This window comes from Drosophila arizonae, chromosome 2 (assembly GCF_054131065.1).
Source record: "Drosophila arizonae isolate 15081-1271.41 chromosome 2, UAZ_ARI_1.0, whole genome shotgun sequence".
Classification (NCBI taxonomy): domain Eukaryota; kingdom Metazoa; phylum Arthropoda; class Insecta; order Diptera; family Drosophilidae; genus Drosophila; species Drosophila arizonae.
In genome coordinates, this window is record NC_142922.1 from 12,642,230 (window position 1) to 12,660,503 (window position 18,274).

At 42.3% G+C, this 18,274-nt stretch overlaps 3 protein-coding genes across 4 annotated transcripts; 2 read left to right on the top strand and 1 right to left on the bottom strand.

Moving 5' to 3' along the window:
• Positions 1-36: 36 nt before the first annotated feature.
• Positions 37-2,553, top strand: LOC108609096 (sphingomyelin phosphodiesterase). Its single transcript, XM_018000788.2, has 4 exons — positions 37-1,095; positions 1,165-1,882; positions 1,956-2,105; positions 2,172-2,553. The coding sequence occupies exons 1-4, from the start codon at positions 74-76 to the stop codon at positions 2,274-2,276; spliced, it is 1,995 nt and encodes a 664-aa protein (XP_017856277.1). The 5' UTR covers positions 37-73; the 3' UTR covers positions 2,277-2,553.
• A 438-nt stretch (positions 2,554-2,991) lies between these two features.
• Positions 2,992-5,467, top strand: LOC108621353 (sphingomyelin phosphodiesterase). The gene is made up of 4 exons (XM_018018619.2): positions 2,992-3,169; positions 3,272-4,166; positions 4,219-5,086; positions 5,165-5,467. The coding sequence occupies exons 1-4, from the start codon at positions 3,040-3,042 to the stop codon at positions 5,267-5,269; spliced, it is 1,998 nt and encodes a 665-aa protein (XP_017874108.1). The 5' UTR covers positions 2,992-3,039; the 3' UTR covers positions 5,270-5,467.
• On the bottom strand, positions 5,455-18,264 carry LOC108621357 (corticotropin-releasing hormone-binding protein). 2 transcript variants are annotated; one of them, XM_018018624.2, is made up of 7 exons: positions 17,772-18,264; positions 10,361-10,436; positions 6,736-7,010; positions 6,553-6,659; positions 6,366-6,484; positions 6,096-6,259; positions 5,455-6,036 (listed from the first exon to the last, which is right to left on the bottom strand). In XM_018018624.2, exons 1-7 carry the CDS (start codon positions 17,820-17,822, stop codon positions 5,794-5,796), a joined length of 1,035 nt encoding a protein of 344 aa, XP_017874113.1. In that variant the 5' UTR covers positions 17,823-18,264; the 3' UTR covers positions 5,455-5,793. The 2 variants fall into 2 exon arrangements, with proteins under 2 accessions (XP_017874113.1, XP_089318736.1); XM_089462610.1 differs by lacking the exons at positions 10,361-10,436; positions 17,772-18,264 and adding an exon at positions 9,667-10,074.
• Positions 18,265-18,274: the final 10 nt, after the last annotated feature.

Sequence of the window (18,274 nt, forward strand, 5' to 3'; positions counted from 1 at the left end):
CCTCTTAGTGGCCATTCAAAACCTATAAATTGGTGTTCAGGTGCGACGGTCTGTTAGTAGATCAGCGAATGCCATGAAGTCGTTGATTGTGTTACTGTGTGGTCTGATTGCTGCAACGGCAGTTCATCTGCCAGGAGTCCCGGTGGACTTCGATTTGGAGGATAAAGTGCTCTCGGCCATCTCCGATGATGTGGCTCAGCGCTTGGAGCAAGAGTACTATACTTTTTTGAAAACCGGAGTGGAAACTCCAGCGTTTCAAAAACTAACACAACAACTGGCCAAGGCACATACCAAAAAGGATATATTTACCAAGAATCTGCCCGACTTAGAGACACGCGATAGCTTTGTCGTTTGCACACTGTGTCGCTCTGTGATCAACGTTTTCATTCGATCCGTGCGCGAAGAAGGCGGCGAGTTGAATGGCAAAGACAGCGCTGTGCTTATGAAGAAGATTGCGATGGACGTGTGCCGCCGCATGGAACTGCAAACGGAGGAGGTGTGCGAGGGTCTGATCGACTTCAATCTACCAACTGTGGAGTACATAATGCACAACTCGGAGATGGACTCACACAGCTTTTGCTCCCTCTTCATGGAGGTCAGTTTCTGCAACACGGGCAGCAACCCAGCCTACAACTGGACCTTGACTGTCGACGGCAAAGTTCCCGCACCAACCGGCCCCAAGTCGGACACGCCCACTCACAGTGCCAACGACTTCAAAATATGCCAATTCAGCGATATTCACCACGATCCGCTGTATGAGCCGGGCAGTCTGGCGGCCTGTCCTGAGCCGCTGTGCTGTCAGCGGCAGAAGAGCACCACGGAGGGCACCAGCGATGCTGCCGGCTTCTGGGGCGATTATCGTGATTGCGACTTGCCCTGGCGATCATTTGAGTCGGCGCTGGATCATGCTGCCAAGACTGTGGACTGCAAATATATCTATCAAACTGGCGACATCGTTGACCACATGGTCTGGGGAACGTCTGTGAAGAAGAACTCTGAAGTGCTGAGCAAGGTAACGGATCAGTTCATCAAAGTGTTTCCCGAGACGCGCGTCTTTCCTTGCATTGGCAATCATGAGCCTCACCCACTCAATCTGTGAGTAAATAAATATTCCTTCTTCTTCTTCTTCTTATATAAGTAAATCTCCATTCCATTGGGCTACAGCTTCAGCCCCGAAGGAGTGCCGGATGAGATCAGCACCAGGTGGCTGTACGAGCACTTGTACAACGACTGGTCCAAGTGGCTTCCGGCAGACACCAAGGAGACCATATTGAAGGGTGGCTATTATACAGTTTCGCCAGAGAAGGGTTTCCGCATCATTGCGCTGAATGGCAATGATTGCTACACGGACAACTTCTGGCTGTATCACAGCGGCAATAGCAAGATACCTCAGCTGCAGTGGTTCCACGACACCTTGCTGGCCGCCGAGGCCGCCGGTGAGCACGTCCATGTGCTGAACCACATACCCTCGGGCGACGGCACCTGTTGGTCGGTGTGGGCCCGGGAGTATAACCGCTGTATCACCCGCTTCCACAAGACAATCAGTGGCATTTTCAATGGCCATTCCCACAAGGATGAGCTGAATGTGCACTATTCGGAGCAAGGTCACGCTACGGCGGTGTCCTGGAATGGCGGCGCCCTGACCACATTCAGCTACAAGAATCCCAATTACAGGGTATACACTGTGAATCCGGACACGTACGATGTGACCAACCATCACACCTATATTTACGACTTGAACGAAGCCAACAAGAAGCCCGCTGAGCAGCCCAATTGGTTCCTGGAGTACGAGTTCGCCAAAGAGTTCACCGAAGATCTGAGTCCCGCAGGCATTGACAAATTGCTGGACGACTTTGCCGACAAGCCAGACCTGATGCGCAAGGTTGGTTGCTGCTGGAGCTACTCCTATACATATATAAAATAAATATATATTCCTTATTCATTTCCCGTTGCAGTATTGGCGCTTCAGGGTCACCTCGGCGGAGCCCCAGTTGACCAGCGGCTGTGATCGCAATTGCTTGGCCGGCTCACTTTGCCGTGCCGCAACGACAGTGAACAACCAGAAGGAGCGCTGCGAGGAGCTCAAGCAGCGTCTCTTCGAAGCCGTAAGTTGTCGCTGCAGTTAAAGCATTTCATTCAACTAATCATAACCTTTCATCCGATATCAACAGCTGGACAAGGAGCCCGAGGAAAAGGATGATGGAGCGGCAGTGCTTGGCGCTTTGAGTATTAGCTCACTCTTGGCCTTGGCTCTCGCCATGCGAATTGGCTTCTAGAGACTTTTATCTGTAATACACTAATAATAACTTATATAATCGCACATACCATTTTCTCACTATCATGATTAAGTACAAAATCCAAAATATATTCACAAACACACACACACACATAATCTTGTTTATGCCACCTGGTTAATCTATTATTTTCGTCCACTTATCGACTGCCAGAGAGTGTCGTACATGTGGGGCCTGTGTCATGCTCACACTGTGGGCTAGCCTAATCAGCCCTAAGCATCATATTAGCGAAAATTAGCCAATAAAGACATAAAACCTAGTTGCTGTTGTATATAACAAATATGTATTTATTTATATGGATTTCTGCTTTATTGCCAAAGTCAGGGCTCGAATCTTGATCGAATGTTGAGCAGTTCTGCACGTGTACACGGAGCCTTTGTATTTATTTTTAGTGCTAATCAGATGAGCTCATATCAGATCAAGTGGCTGAAGTGGCCAAGTCGTTAAGGGGATTACAATTATATGAGCTACCTTTTCTATTAATTGTTTGATAGACGAGCTGTAATAAATATAGCTCTCTTTCTTCTTTTTTCTCCGTTTTTATCAAACAAATAATTTGGTAGCTGTAGATATTTTATATTATTCATTACTTACCATAAAAATCTCTTGTACTATTGTATCAATCATGTTTAACGGTCATAACATTTAAAGCATTACGATAGGCCGATTGATAAGGGTCTGCTGCCTATAAATATGGGTTGATTGTTTCGCGTGAGGTTAGTCTTAGCCGCATTGCCTATCCGCAATGGATCGTGAGTGGAGTCTTCTGGTATTACTGGGCGTAGCCTCGCTGCTCGCCTGCGGCCACGCCCATAACCTGCCCGGTGTGCCGAGTAGCTTCAGCACCGAAGAGCGTCTCACAGCTGCCAGTTCAGGTGATTGATTTACTTTTCAGAGCTACTTATCGCAGCCCGTTGAGTGGTTCAAGAGCTGCCACGGAAAATCTAGATGCGCCTTAATCGTGTTTCCATTTGCAGTCAGCGTGGCGGAAGAGATTAGCCAGGAATTTGTGAAGTACCTGCGGACGGGCATCGAGTCGCCGCGGCTGAAAGTGCTGGGCGATGAGTTGCGCACGTCACACAGCCAGAAGGACATTTTCACCCAGCCCTTGGTCGACCTCAGCGCGGCCGATCAGTACTTCACGTGCACCATCTGCCGCGCCACGGTCAACGTGATCGGACGCACCTTCACGGGCCCCAATGGCGAGCTGACCGGACCCAATCGCGATCAGAATGCCAAGAAGATCTTGCTGAGCTTATGCGACTACTTCGATATTCAGACGCAGGAGGTGTGCTCCGGCCTGTTCGACCTGAACTGGCCGATCCTCGACTACATCTTCAACGAGACGGTGGCCGAGTCGCGTAGCATTTGCAGCATGCTGCCCATCAAAATCTGCCAGGTGCAGCAGCCGGAGTTCAAGCTGAACGTGACCATCGTTGGCGAGACGCCCACCGAATCCAACTACGAGTTGGCAGAGCACAGCGACAATGACTACCTGGTGCTGCACTTAACCGACATCCACTACGATCCGGAGTACAAGAGCGGCGGCCTGGCGGAGTGCAAGGAGCCCATGTGCTGTCGCGACGATCTGCCCGCCGATGCGAATACAACGGGCGCTGGCCACTGGAGCGACTATCGCGACTGCGACACGCCCAAGCACCTGATCCTGAATGCCTTCGAGCAGATCAAGAAGGAGCACGCGCTGGACTGGATCTACCACACGGGCGATGTGCCGCCGCACAATGTGTGGTCCACCACGCGGCAGGGCAACATGGATATGCTCACGGAGATCGATCAACTGCTCGCCGAGCACTTTCCCAAAATCCCAGTCTATCCCTGCCTGGGCAACCATGAGCCGCACCCAGCAAACGTGTAAGTAGAACCAAAGTCCACTCTCCACTCACTCCTGATATTTTCCACTCAGTTTTGGCAACGCTGAGATACCCGAATCTCTCCGAGTCAACTGGCTGTACGAGCATGTGTGGAGCCTGTGGTCCAAGTGGCTGCCCAAGGAGGCTGAGGCGACCGTGCGTCGTGGCGGCTACTACACGCTCTCTCTGAGGGAGGGACAGCGCATCATTGCGCTGAACAGCATGGATTGCTATCTGTATAACTGGTGGCTGTTCTACGACGGGTCCATTGTGCTGGAGCAGCTGCAGTGGTTCCACGACACGCTGCTCGACGCCGAGAAGGCCGGCGAGCGGGTTCAGGTGCTGACTCACATTCCCTCTGGCGATGGCGACTGCTGGACGGAGTGGTCCAGGGAATACAATCGCATCGTGGCGCGCTTCAGCCGAGTCATCACGGGCATCTACAACGGGCACACGCACAAGGATGAGATGAATGTTCACTATACGGAGACGGGCCTGGCCATGGCTGTCTCCTGGAATGGCGGCAGCCTGACCACCTACTCCTACAAGAATCCCAATTATCGTATCTACCGGCTGCACGCGAAGACTCTGCAGGTGCTGGATCACCACACCTACACGATCAACCTGACCGAGGCCAATCTGAAACCCAACGAGCCGCCCACCTGGAAGAAGGAGTACGAGTTTGGCGAGACATTTACGAAGAACACAAGCGCCGCTGGCATCGATCAGCTGCTCGAGGACATGGCCAAGAAGCCGGATTTACTGCGCCTCTTCTGGCGCTACAAGATGACCGAGGCGGATCCCAAGCTGGCCGCCGGCTGTGACGAGGGATGCCTGAACAGCACCATCTGCCGCATCGCCACAAGCCGGTGGAACGAGAAGCAGCGCTGTCGCCAGCTCCAGGCCATACTCCAGCAGGGCGTAAGTCGTGGCGGCCTTGAATATTCCATCGTCGCATCGCATGCTTAAAGTCTTTTCTCTGTTATCCTTTGCTTGCAGCTCGAGAACGAAAGGCAGCCGCAGGACGACGGTGCAGCTGCATTAACGGCTTACAGCCTCGCCAGCGTGCTGGCTCTGCTGACGGCGCTGCGCTACTTGCTTTAATGGCAATCGAGCTGCCAAGAGTCAGACGAATGGCTTATCTTTGTGGGCTGCCGCACCACGATTATAGTTGATTATTTATAGCACATTGTTATTAATTAGTTCGATTAGCAGAGCGCCCATAAACTGCGCCATAAATTGTGCCCACTGACCCTGCTGAACCCACACCCGATAGCAAATAAAACCAATTTGTAGTTTTAACATTCAGAATTTTTGATATACACATATAATTACATTGAATTTACTTTCTTATTTTTTTTTCCTTTTTTTTTGCTATTTAGTTTTGGCATGTGAATACTTTGTGCTCGGATGGGGTAAAGCGCTACAATAATAACCAAGCAAAATGGGAGTTGGGGTAGGGGCTGGGGGCTGGGGGCTGGGGACTGGGGGCTGGGCTGGGGGTTGCCTTGCCTTGTCTCTCTGGTGCCATCGTGCTTACACATCCACACCCACATACATATTTACAAACATCAAATTGTAATCATTGTGCCGGCCGCATCCCTTCCTTCGTCTCTTTAGTTAGCCGCTTATAGCGCGCACAGGAGCGTGGCTATATCCAGATCGTGCTCGTCGGCCTTGCGTACGATGACAGCTGCCTGATTCTGGTAGCGCCCGGTGGAGACCAGGCGCACGCTGGTAACGCCACAGAATATAGCCTGCTCGGGACCCAGCTCGGTGGTGGCGCCACAAACGGCACTGGCTAGCTCCATGCTGGAGGTGTCCAGCCCAGCCGAGCCACCAATATCTAGGCGATCCTCGTATTGGTGGCACTAGAAGACAATGGGAATTCAAGAGTAGAAGCAACTCACTCCTGACTGAATATACTCACATCGTAGTTGACCTTCTCCTGAGCACGCACAGTCTTGCCGCCAATGCGCAGAGATCCCAGGGAGACGGCAGCCGGAAAGAGTGCGGAGAGTGTGCAGTTGCGGGCGTGTCCAAAGTTTGACATCTGATAGACGGCGGCGGTGTCCTGGACAAGTACATTGCAAGCTGGTTGAGAGAGCAGGAGAGAGAGAGAGAGAGAGAGTGAGACAGGGGGAGTAGCAGACAGAGAGAGATAAATGAAAGTCTTAGCTATTATTTCTAAAACACTTACGTTGCGATATCTTGTGGAAGCGCACGTTGGCCACAAAGGAGCCGCGGGTGGGTATGCGGTACTGCAGCAGTGCAGCATTCTGACTGGATCGAAAGAATTTCTTGTTGCTGAAGCGTGGCCTGGAAGCACAGTTACATAGAGGTAAATGAAAAGAGGTAAATAAAAGGGGAAGAGCATGCCAGCCTACCATTGCTTATTGTTGTTGCAGAACTCGAACACGCGATCCTCGAGCAGACGATGATGATCCTTGATTGACGGAAAGTACTCACCATTCAGCTCCCAGCCATCCACAAACTGCAGCAGAATGAGTGGTTTGCCGTCGCATAAGCTCATCAATTATAATTGAACATTAAACACTGGGATCACTCACCGCCATCAGGCCACCCGATTCGCAATTGACGTCATAGTGCTTCATGGTTATCTCGACAATCGTGTCTGGCTCACCAATCACATAGAGACCGCAGACGGAGTCGGCGGCCGTGGCCGCGGCAGCAGCTGCCTCCAACTGCTCGCTGGTGGCCGCCTCCAGCTCCAGCAGCGTCGCATCTCTGTTGAAATTGAGCACGGCCAATGGAGCCGCTGGCGGCGCTGCGGCTGACTTCTTGAAAATGTAATCACCTGGTTCCGAGGCCACATGCATGCAATCTGCAACGGCATTGCGTGGGAGTTTGATTAGAATTCCCTCTCTCTTTCTCTCTCTCTCTCTCTCTCTCACTCTCTTACTTCATGAACTGCCCGCTGGGCATATGAAAGCAATTTAACCAATTGTGTAAGTTGCAACAATTTGCAGCCGAAGCTTTGTCTGTGCGCGTGTGTGTGTGTTCGTGTGTGTTGATGTCCTAATTGAAAGCCACTTGGCTTACAGCGCACACATGCAAATTGAAGCCACGTCTTGACCCAAGCTCGTTGCCAGCATCCCAGCAATTAATATATCATACACAGACCTGCGGGCTGTCCAGCTGATGCCACTTAATTCCCTGACTTTGGCTACTGTCGCCTGATTTATGGCGCGCATTATTGGCTAGATTTTGGTAGTCCACACACAGTCAGCGACACACGCGCACACGGCACCCTCAAACCCGCGTATACGGTTTACTTTGCGCTGGCTTTTTATTACTCTTCTGCCTGACCAAAAACAATTAAACTATAGTCTGACTTGGACATTTTCGCATGCTCGACACACACGCAACTTGAGTGTGTGTGTGTATGTATGTGTAAGTGTGCCCAAGCGTATTTTGTGTGTCTGTCCATAAAATCGCTTATTGTGCACACGGCAGGCAGTACCTATTCGTATGCCCTAATTCAGGGTATGTAAAGTATTCAATTCTGTTGCTGCAAATATATATTTTCTTGAACTAAACTTTGAAAATGATCTATGTAAATAAAAATGTTGTTTACTAGTGTTTAATATTTTTTAAACCATTACCCCGTGATTTCCCATTTTCAATGGGTTCAGGGTATAAATATGTGAATCAATATATATTTTAAACTTTTTAATTATTAAAAAAATAGCTTAGCAAAAAAATAAATAAATAAATAAATAAATAAATAAATAAAAATAAAAATAAAAATAATAAAGAAATAAAAAATATATAAATGTATATTTTTGCATTCATATTTGTCTCAGCTAAAATATTAAAATCTTGAAAGTTATGTCTTATTATTCAATTTTAATTTTCTATTATTAAGTTTCTATTATTTTAGGTATTATTTGACTAAAGTCTGCATTATTATAAAACCAATCTATTTTATTATACAATCAGCCATAAACTATTTATACTATCTAAATAAATAAATATTAATAATTAATAAATTAAAAATTGAAATTAAAAAAATATATACAAATTTCTAAATTATTTGTAAATATAATTTAAGTAGTGAATAAACATGTCTATATTTATTTTATCCAAATAAATAATAAAATGTTAAAACAAAATTTTAAAATATTGTAGTAATATTTTCTCATTGTATATTGCTATCCAAAATGTTAACTGCATTTAACAATAACAAATTATCTATTATTAAGTGGTCAAGCAAGGATATTTAGACTTCGTCATGCTGATGTTTGGTTTGTTGTTTCATTTACTCCACATATTTGCAAAAGTATCTGCGAATGCCAAGTGGCTTTTAAGCGTTTGTGTGTGTGTGCGTGTGTGTGTGCGTGGGGATTTAGGACATTTGGCGCCTAATTGTTTATTATGTTGCTTAATTGCATTAAATTGTCACAATATGCGCATTTCAATAATTGAATTGAGTGCGCTTAACAACTTTAGCAACATTATGCATAATTGATAAATAACGACTGACATTGAATTTGCAATAGCCATAATTATGCACTAATGTATTCATTTATGCTAATTGCCACTCAATTTGGTATTCTCTATGAAAATCTCTATTTAAATGCCAGATCTTAAGTGTTTGTTGTTATAAAGGCCTCGAGGAGACTTATATATGTCTGAGGTAAATTCGTTCACTAGAGACTTTTCCCTAATTAATTTTATTTTTTATTTATTTATTTTTTTTTAACGAATAGAGCTTTATAATATATGTAGACTATTTTAAATATTTATAAATCAACTTTTGCACTTCACTTTGTCTCAAAAATCAAGCATCAGAAATGCTCAGATTTGCTAAGCTGCCAATGCTCTTGGGCTAAAAAAGTTCTTTGATTTATTATGTAGAAATAAGTGGTTGGGTATACAAGACTGGGCTGTGCCCTTTAAATTCGTGAGGGTATTTATTCTGATCTAAAAGTAAAAGTAAAACACATTTTCACAGCATTTCGTGTCAATGGAATTTAACACCAAGTTTAAATAAACTGATAGGCAATCTACTTAATTGCTTTTTAATTACACAACTTGTCCAGGCAGGGCAACTGGTTCAAAGAACTCTTGTCTACAGGACTAGACTGCCAGCAATAATATTTAAATGTCTTCTGTCTCCCTCTCTCTCCCCCTCTCTCTCTCTCTCTCACTCACTATGCATAATTAATCATATCAAAATTCAAAAATCAAGATGATGTCATCTATGAATAAATTATCGCGCTTTGACTTGTTTACTTGTTTGGCTAGCTGCGGCCGAAGGCGCAAACCCCCAGCAATTATAAATAAACAGAATAAATACAAAATACAGAAAATAAATAAAAAAGTAAAAGGAAACGGAAAACTAAGATTTCTGCAGCTATATTATGTTTACTCTAATGGAAATGACCAAGGACGTAGCTGCGGTTGCCTTGCCAATGCTGGCGTGTGGCCAGCTTGGATTGGTTATACTATTTATAGATGCTGTCGGATGGACTTACAGTTAGTTTACCGTTCTTCACTGACAAAATTCAATATGCTGCTTTTTTCATTAGGAACTCAATCTTATCTTAATGACCATCAAAGCGTTCACAGATTTGCTGTTGTCCTGACAATCGATGAATGAATATTCATGAGTTTTATTCGCATGGATTTCGATTGAAGTGCAATTTTTGATTGTGTTTGCTCGCATTTCTTGCATGGAGAAACAATTTTGCAGCTCTTATGTAAATAAATTACGTATACGTCATTGCGGCTAAAGTGGTTAGAAGAAAAACACTCCACAACATGCGAGCGAAAGCAATTTGAGAGACAGTTTGGCCCAACCGCAAATATTTTGTAAGGGTTTACACTCTAAAAAAAATTTGAGATTGTCTATTGAAACTTTATGCAAAGTGAACTTTGGGGCTATCAATAGAATTGACGATACTCTTCAATATTGTGATCTAATTTAAATAATATTGCTGCAGCAAAAAAAAAAAATGACAATTGTAAATTCTTCTCGCATTGCATATCCTTCATTTTTCTTAGTGTATAGACTCTCGCGAACTGCCAAAGTGCATCTCAGCCGACGGCACTTGACTAAAACTTTTAACTACCAATTTGTTAGTGCATCTTCCGCCCACCCCCGTCCCCTGCCACTTTATAGCTATATAGGTACATAGTTGTATGTATGTGTGCGCGCTTTATTCTTACCTGCGATTCGGTGCTCGGTGTAGGGCATTGCTGCGCCCGGATACAGCTCGAAGGAGCGCTTCACGGTGGGCCAAGCCTGTGCGAAAGATTAAAAGTGTAAGAGCAAAATAGATGTTTTTTCTTTGGGCGTGAATAGCCGCTTTGACGGCATCGGCCGTCATTCAGGCGACGAGACGGCACAGATATGCACTCAAAATGTGCCGCAAATGTTGTTGACAAAACTGAAACGCGAATGCGATAAAAATCAGCAGGCTGTCGAGCCAATAACAGCCTTTCACTAAGCCAACTAAACACGAGCCACAACATCACAGCATCACAGCAAAGGCAATGGCACGCTTTGTGCTAGTTGGCTCACATGCTAACAGCAGACCCCCCGGCCTGCTGAGATCCGTGGGGGCAGGGGTCGACAGGACAATGTCGCTGTGCCTGAGCCTCAATGCAGCCGCCGATGCTGTACAATTGCGCTTTTAATTAAACGCCGACCCACTCACTAGTCGACTAGTTGGCCCACTAGTCGAACAATTCAATAACCACACGCGTAACTTGCAGCTGACTCGTCAGAGCAGCGAAGACTTAAGTGCTTCTGCGTCTTGAATTTTAAGCATAAATGTTTTCAGCTTAAGAACTCAATGTTCTATAAATAGCGACGGACTGAAGCCCAAGGGAAAAACAATGTCCTTTGACATGGGCTCGAAATCAAATCACTCAGCTTATGGATTGCTCTATGGCAACTTCATAAATACCCTATAATCAGTTTTGAATTTTTACTTTAAAGTTTTTAAAATTTTTTTTCAGTAAAATGTCTATATATAACAAGGGAAGATTTCCCATTAAAGAGAATATCTATTATATTTGTTAACGAACTATTACTACGAAGCAATCGTCTTTATAAGTTATCTTTCCAATACTCTTTAAGCTGAAGCATAAACTCTACTTAGTCGTAAATAAATCTTTAACTAAACATTTCACAACTAAACTAAAGCTTAAATTTCTCTTACTCTTCACACAGTTGTTCACAGTTCTTTAAAAGCAGTTTATTTTGGGTTTCAAAAGGGTTTCAATTCTTGAGAAATTTGTGATTTTTATCGCACTGAGCAATTAGATAAACTCAATCAAAGCCACGCCCTTCTTCTCTCTGGTACAGGTCATATTTCAAGCCAAACACTTTGACTCTGACTAGGCACATTTTCGCTTTTTTTTGTTATTTTTGTTTATCATTGTTATTATTATTTATTTTCACAGTATTTTTTGTATCTTCGCCGAATTGATGAAAGGTTGCGTTCGGGGCGCTAATTGAAATTGTTTTTCATTTGGGTTCACGCTCAGACAGAGGAGCGACGGTTAAATTGATGAATGTGGATTCGCAACAGTGCTCAACCCTCAGAGTTCACGAAAGGAAAAAATAATTGTATTTGTGGCTCGAAGTTTGGCGTATTGTTTGCGCAACACTCGAAAAAGCCGACGTGATTTCGGTCTATAACGAGCTAGCCGTGGTGAGCCGTATGCTTATGAAACTGTCAATTAGTGGCGGCTTTGGTGGCCTAACTTTAAGCTGTACACACACACACACACACCCACACACCTACGCATGATTTTTTTATGCTCAAGTGACGTCATTAATCTTTGACGCTCGCAGAGGCAAAAGCAAATTGTAAAGTCAATCAAGAGGCAGTTGAACAATTCGCAGCATTCGTCAAAGCTGATGACAGTCGGTAAATAAATGATAAATATGATCCCTTTGAAAACACTCGAAGCAAGTTCATTTGCATAATAACATTGTCGCTGAATGGGATTCGGCATGCCAGGACGAGGCGCCCAGCTACCAGGATAACAGCTGCCACCCATGGCTGTCGATTGGATTCCTTTGTTAAAGTTGTGGGATTGCTAGTACGTTTTTAGCTGGCAGCAGCTGGTCCGAGTTGTTTGTAAAATTATTATTGCTTGTCAACGACACCTCTATCTTTATACCATACAAACACACACACACACACACACACACGTTCAGACACACAGATATCCATATAAAGTTCAGTTCAAGTTATTTTACAGCTGACTTAAAATGATTTTTGATTTATGCGCACAGCTCTTGGAGCGTGCAAAGCCACGTGCATACATTAATGACTTTGTCATGCATTCGAAATTCATTTAGAATAATTCATTGGCAATTTAAAAGCATTCGTTGGCCTGCTCTCGTAATGGAACTCCGCACCAGATGTAGTCAAACATATTGTGTATTAAAAGTTTTCTGCTCTAATTGGATACAAGTTTGTTCGTGTCGAATCTCTGTTCCAGCAGCAGAGTTCCTAAAATATTATGACTTAATTAAAACGCCACCAGCTCTGGCAGATGCTGGCGATGGCCAACAACAACAACGGCTTGACACCTACGCCCACTACGAACCGGAAATGCCGTGAAAGGTATTCGGCAGCCCGTTCAAATATTTATTGCACACACACACAGGCACAAGCGAAAGATTTTCGCGCTAAGCCGTGACTTCCCAAATATTTACATTCCGTCTCAAATATAACAATTCACATAGTACGAGCATGGCATGACTTAATCATGAGATAGCTACAGCAACAGCTTACACGCAGACAGCAAATACTCGCCTTAAAAGGGTCGCCTGACCAGCAACAGGCAACGTCCTCACTGCTATAAAACATTTTTCTGGCAGTTTTTTTTTTTTTTTTTTTTCATTTTTGTATTTATTAAATATTAACCAAAAATTGGCTTGCCTTTTTCACGACGTTACCTAATATGCATACTAATACGCTGTCCTTAAAGGATTTTAGCTAATCTTTCATTGAAATGTATACGATGTTCTGTTATATGAAACGCTGGGAAAATTTCATTTTTCAATAACCCACACCATTGGAAGAGCATGTACTTTTACTTTTGCTTCTCTATGCGATTCTCATGAGCTCTAGTTAGGCATTTGCCTACCAAGATTATAAATGGAATATTGGTTGTGTGTGTGTGAGAAAATTTTAAGCAGATGTTGTGTTTTACAACTTAATAGGCTTAAGCTCTGCCTTTCTACTTCTCTGTCGCTCTCTCTCTCTCTCTCTCTATCTTTCTCTAAATATCATTTCCATCTGCAAAGAAGTGTTTAAATTTGTGGCTAAGCTTGTAAACATTTTAATATTTATTTGTCGATAAATACTTGTGGCTTATAGAGATTATTAGATAGATCTATTAGATAAAATATAGCGTCTATATATATTCAGGTATTAAGATATATACAAGTAGTATGCAATTTTGTATAAGCCAAATGAAATGCAAATAGTAAATTATTCTGATAGCCAAACCCTTTATTCAACCGAATTATTAAATATAATAATATATATTAAATATCATATAGATGTGTAATGTTAACAGGGCAAAAAACTCGAAATTAAAATAAATAAAAAATAGTTAGAAGTAGAATACAACATACATTATTTTTTAATATTTAAAAGTCAATTAAAAATGCATGTATTCAACTTTAATATATAAATTTTTCTTCCATACAAAATACTAACATACTTTTGCATCTTAATTTAATTTTTTATTATTATTGTTATTTACATTCTTTAAAATTATAATTTATTTTTTGATCATTAGTATTATTTCTATGTTTTATTATTTTTTTTTTAAATCAATTTTAATATTTTTTTTTTGTATTATTCTTGATTTTTTATTGTATTATTATTTTTTATTATTACTATATATAGATTATTATTATTTTTACAAACTATTATTAACATTGCTAATCATCAGCAGAGTGCGCTATAGGCAAATGACACGTTTTTGGCTTTTTACTCTAGCGAATCGCTAATCTGTAATAATCTACTTTGTATTTCTATATTTAAACACAGTTCGAGCATCATTTTCCAATAAATGAACAGGAGCCAAATAAATATTCGAGTCCACGCTTTCAATCTTTATTTATTTATTTTCTTTTTTTTTTTGCATTAAGTTAAAGTTTCATTTTTAATTCAATGAATTGGCGGCAAATAAATCAAATCAAGATCAAATTAGCCTTCAACCTCAATAAAAGTTTCTCATTAGCTCATTAAGAGATACCGCAAAGTTTTCGGATTGCAAATGTCGCCTTTCATTTGAGCCCAAGACGTTCTTTGAAGCGTATGAAAAGTTCATTTTATTGCGTATACGCCTGATTGGCCAATGGGACTAATAGCCCAGCGGGCCCAATGCGGCCGTTTATTAAAAAAGTATTTAATTAATTTACGCAAAAGCCGAATCAACTGCGCCGGCCGCCAGCTTTTAAGCCGCATTTAACTGAAAAGTGCAACTGCAACTGGAAGTGCAGTTCGACTGAGACCATTTACGTTGCTTGAAGCTAACTAATTACCGCGCAGAGCACTCGTGATGTCAACTCAGCGCGATGTTGTTGTTGCCCCAGCAAATGGAGCTTAATTAACTTTATGTCATGTCACGTCTATGACACGCAAAAATGGCTCAGTCATGTGACCCCAGCACCAGCTCCAGCTCCAGCTCAAGCTCCAGGACCGCAGCATTTTCCGCAGCGTAAAGACATCTATTAGTTTGGCGGAAATTAGTCGCACATAGAAGCGCTGGAGCCACAGACTGCGTCTCGGAATTTATTGAGCATGCTGCAACGGATTTTATGCAAAGTGCGCACTCGCACCACCCCGACTCATATTTCATGTGACAGCATTGAGGGTTCTTTTTTTCCGATTTCTTTTTTTTTTTATTTTTGGCATAAATTTGCGTGGGTAATGTGGCCAGCTGCTTCTGTACAAAATACTTAGATATTGGATTTATTGGGTCTGGGGAGCAGCTTCTGTCTCTGACTGCTGCTGCCAGCGACGCAGTTGACAAATTGGTGTCGATTAAAAGTTTGCGCCCTTCCAAAGTGAAGAGCAAGAGCAACAACAACAGCAACAACATCGAGTGCAAAAATTACTTTCACACACTCTTCGAGCAGAACAATGACAAATAAACGGTAATTAAGAAAGTTTGTCTCTGCACTTATTAAAAAGAAAGACAATAACCTGATGCTCTAATGCTGGCATATACAAATATATATACATATGTGTATATTTACACATCTCGGTGTTGCTGTCGGTATACATATATGTATTGCTGTGCCAATTAAGACTTTGAGAGCACATCAGCTTATTTTAATTGGCTCCTGGCAGATGTGCATGGCAAATGTCACAGAGCTGGAGCAGGAATCGGGCACTTTAGACTTGGCCCTCTCTTGGTGGCTCACAACTCGTTAAGGGCCAAAGTGTTGCTAATGCTGTTAACATGCGGCATTAAGCGAGCATCAAGTGCAGGCGAAGCCCGAGGAGTGGGGGGCCTCATCTCCAACTGTCGTTTGAGTGAGTGACCAGCTTGGCTACAATGTCCGACTGGACGTTGACTATTGCATTGTGTCCAGGCCAAGCCAATGTGGACACAATGAATGGCCATCATTTGCAGTACACGTATATGTGTTTGTGTATGCGTATGTGTGTGTGCCTTGCCGGCCATTTTCCTCTTGCCTGAATGTTGACTTTTGCCCACACAGCCGCCGTTGGCTCAGTCGCCATGTTTGAGTTGCCTTCATACAGCTAAAGTGCAGCTGCAAAATTTACATTTCTTTTCCACTTGACACTGGCCACTTGGCTTCACTCGGGGCGATTTGGTCTGCTCAATGGAATTTATTGGCTTTTGAGTAGCTAACAACAACAACAACAACCGAGGCAGAACGTCGAACCTATGTAAACATATCGTTGCAACTGATATTATGGATAGCATTACGGTCAAAGGTGAGCCCGATAAGGATCCATTCATTCACAAGCCGTGTGCACATCGCATTCAATCTGCAATTCGAATTGATTCATGTTGTTGTCTGACGTTTTGCTATGTTCAATGCCTCTCGACCCACGCGTGCGAAGCTCTCGCGTAAATTGTAATTAGATTACATTCGTACGTACTGCGCCCAGGAATAAACTGGACTCTATATATATATTGACAGATGAGTTGTTTGCATAATCAGCTTGTTGTTATTACTTAATGACGTTAAACCTACAGCTGCTGTAGGTCAGAGTTGAACAGGGGAAACGCGTGCACAACTGCAAAGCCTATTTTTAGCCAATTATTAGTTGGTCTCTGATGGAATTGCTTGTACATACTTTTCTTTACAAATGCATTTCAAATATGTGCAATATGGCAATACTACTGTAACTATTAATAAAGGCAACATCTAATCATTTTTATTAAATTTTGAAAGGGTGCCACAGCGAGCCCTTTAAAATGTAAAAGAAATTATTCGATTTTACAGAATAGGAGAATATTAAAAATAAAGTTTTCAGTATTCATAATATTTAAAATAAAGTATTCTATATTTATTATTTATTCTTTATTTATTATTTATTATTATTTATTCCATATAATAAAAACTCTTAACTAAGAAATCTTGATATCGTTTAACCGTTTAATAGTTGACTAAGAGAAATTTACTATTACAGAATTTTAAAGTATTTATTTGATCCACTAGGGATTATGTTGCTAAATTTAAATATTGAATAACCAATGCATCAATGAATTAACTAAAGCAATTCCCAGCAAAAAAAAAAAAATAATAATAATAAAAAAAAAAAAAAAAAAAAAATATATATATATATATATATATATATTAAAATTATTAAATTTGTTTCTTATTTATATTTTATTTAATGTTTATTTTGAAAGAATCTATTGTAGTTCAATTTAAGCCAGTGGAAATCAATATCTGTATAATTTTTCAGTTTGCTAGAAAACAAAATATATATTTTTGGCTGACTGGGAATATCTTCAAATCAAAATATCAGATAAAATAAATATAAGCAAACAAATATATTATAAAAGACATCTTCCAACATAAAAACGTATTCAAATGAGCTCTGAATTAAATCACAAAAATTAAATGATTAGCCAGCCCAAAAAATTTTCTTATGAAATTATATAAATTATACTAACTAGAGACTCTCTTTATAGGCCAAGCAAACTTTTTTTGAACAAATTACAGCTGTCGCTTGAGAATAGAATAAAAAATCTAATAAAAATGACAACGCGTGCAATAAAACATGAAATTGATTTCGCAGCAAATGATATTTGAGTACGAGCCCTTTAATCTGACGCACGCCCAAAACTTATTCACATAATTTGAGCCTAATGAAAGCAATCTGCCGCAGCACATGAGCAGCAGAGAAAGCTGAACAAAAGTCGAAAGGTTTCTGAAACTTTGCTCATAAAACTCGAATTGGCTTGGAGCCATCAATCTCTCGGCCGTAAGTCGCTGACAGAGGGAAATTAATTCAAATGATTGACAAGACACGAGTTGAATTTTGGGCCAAGCAACTTGTTGATCGAAATCTAATTACACAGAGCCTCGAGGCTAGCTCCATTCAGCACTTACCTGGACGCCCAGCACAATCATGGATAAATAGCAGTAGACCACGAGCTTCATTCCGTCGGAGTTTGCGTCTGCCGCTGCACTAAATCGGACCGTGAAATTGTCAATTGCCGCTACGGCGCTGCCTAGACCAGGCTTTCAATCAACCGACGGCCAAAAAAGAGAGCAGTGCGTCCTGGATGGAGCCAGGAGCTGGAGCGAGGAGCGAGGAGCGAGCTAAGCTGATTAAGTGGATTTGCAGCGAGTGGTCACACGCCACCAATAAGTTTATTAGAGCGAAGGAAATTGACGACGGGGCGGAGTCACGTAGTTCGCACTTGGATCGAGATTAAAAGTGAAAGCGTTTTGAATGGCACAGAAACCGTTACACGACAGAACACCTCGCAGGGATACAAAGGATAAAAACTGTTCAGGATATTGCAATGCACGACTTCCGTTGGCTGGCGACACGAGATGTCAAAGCTGCCGCAACCGACGACAGAATGTTGGTCCTTATCAGCGGCGCA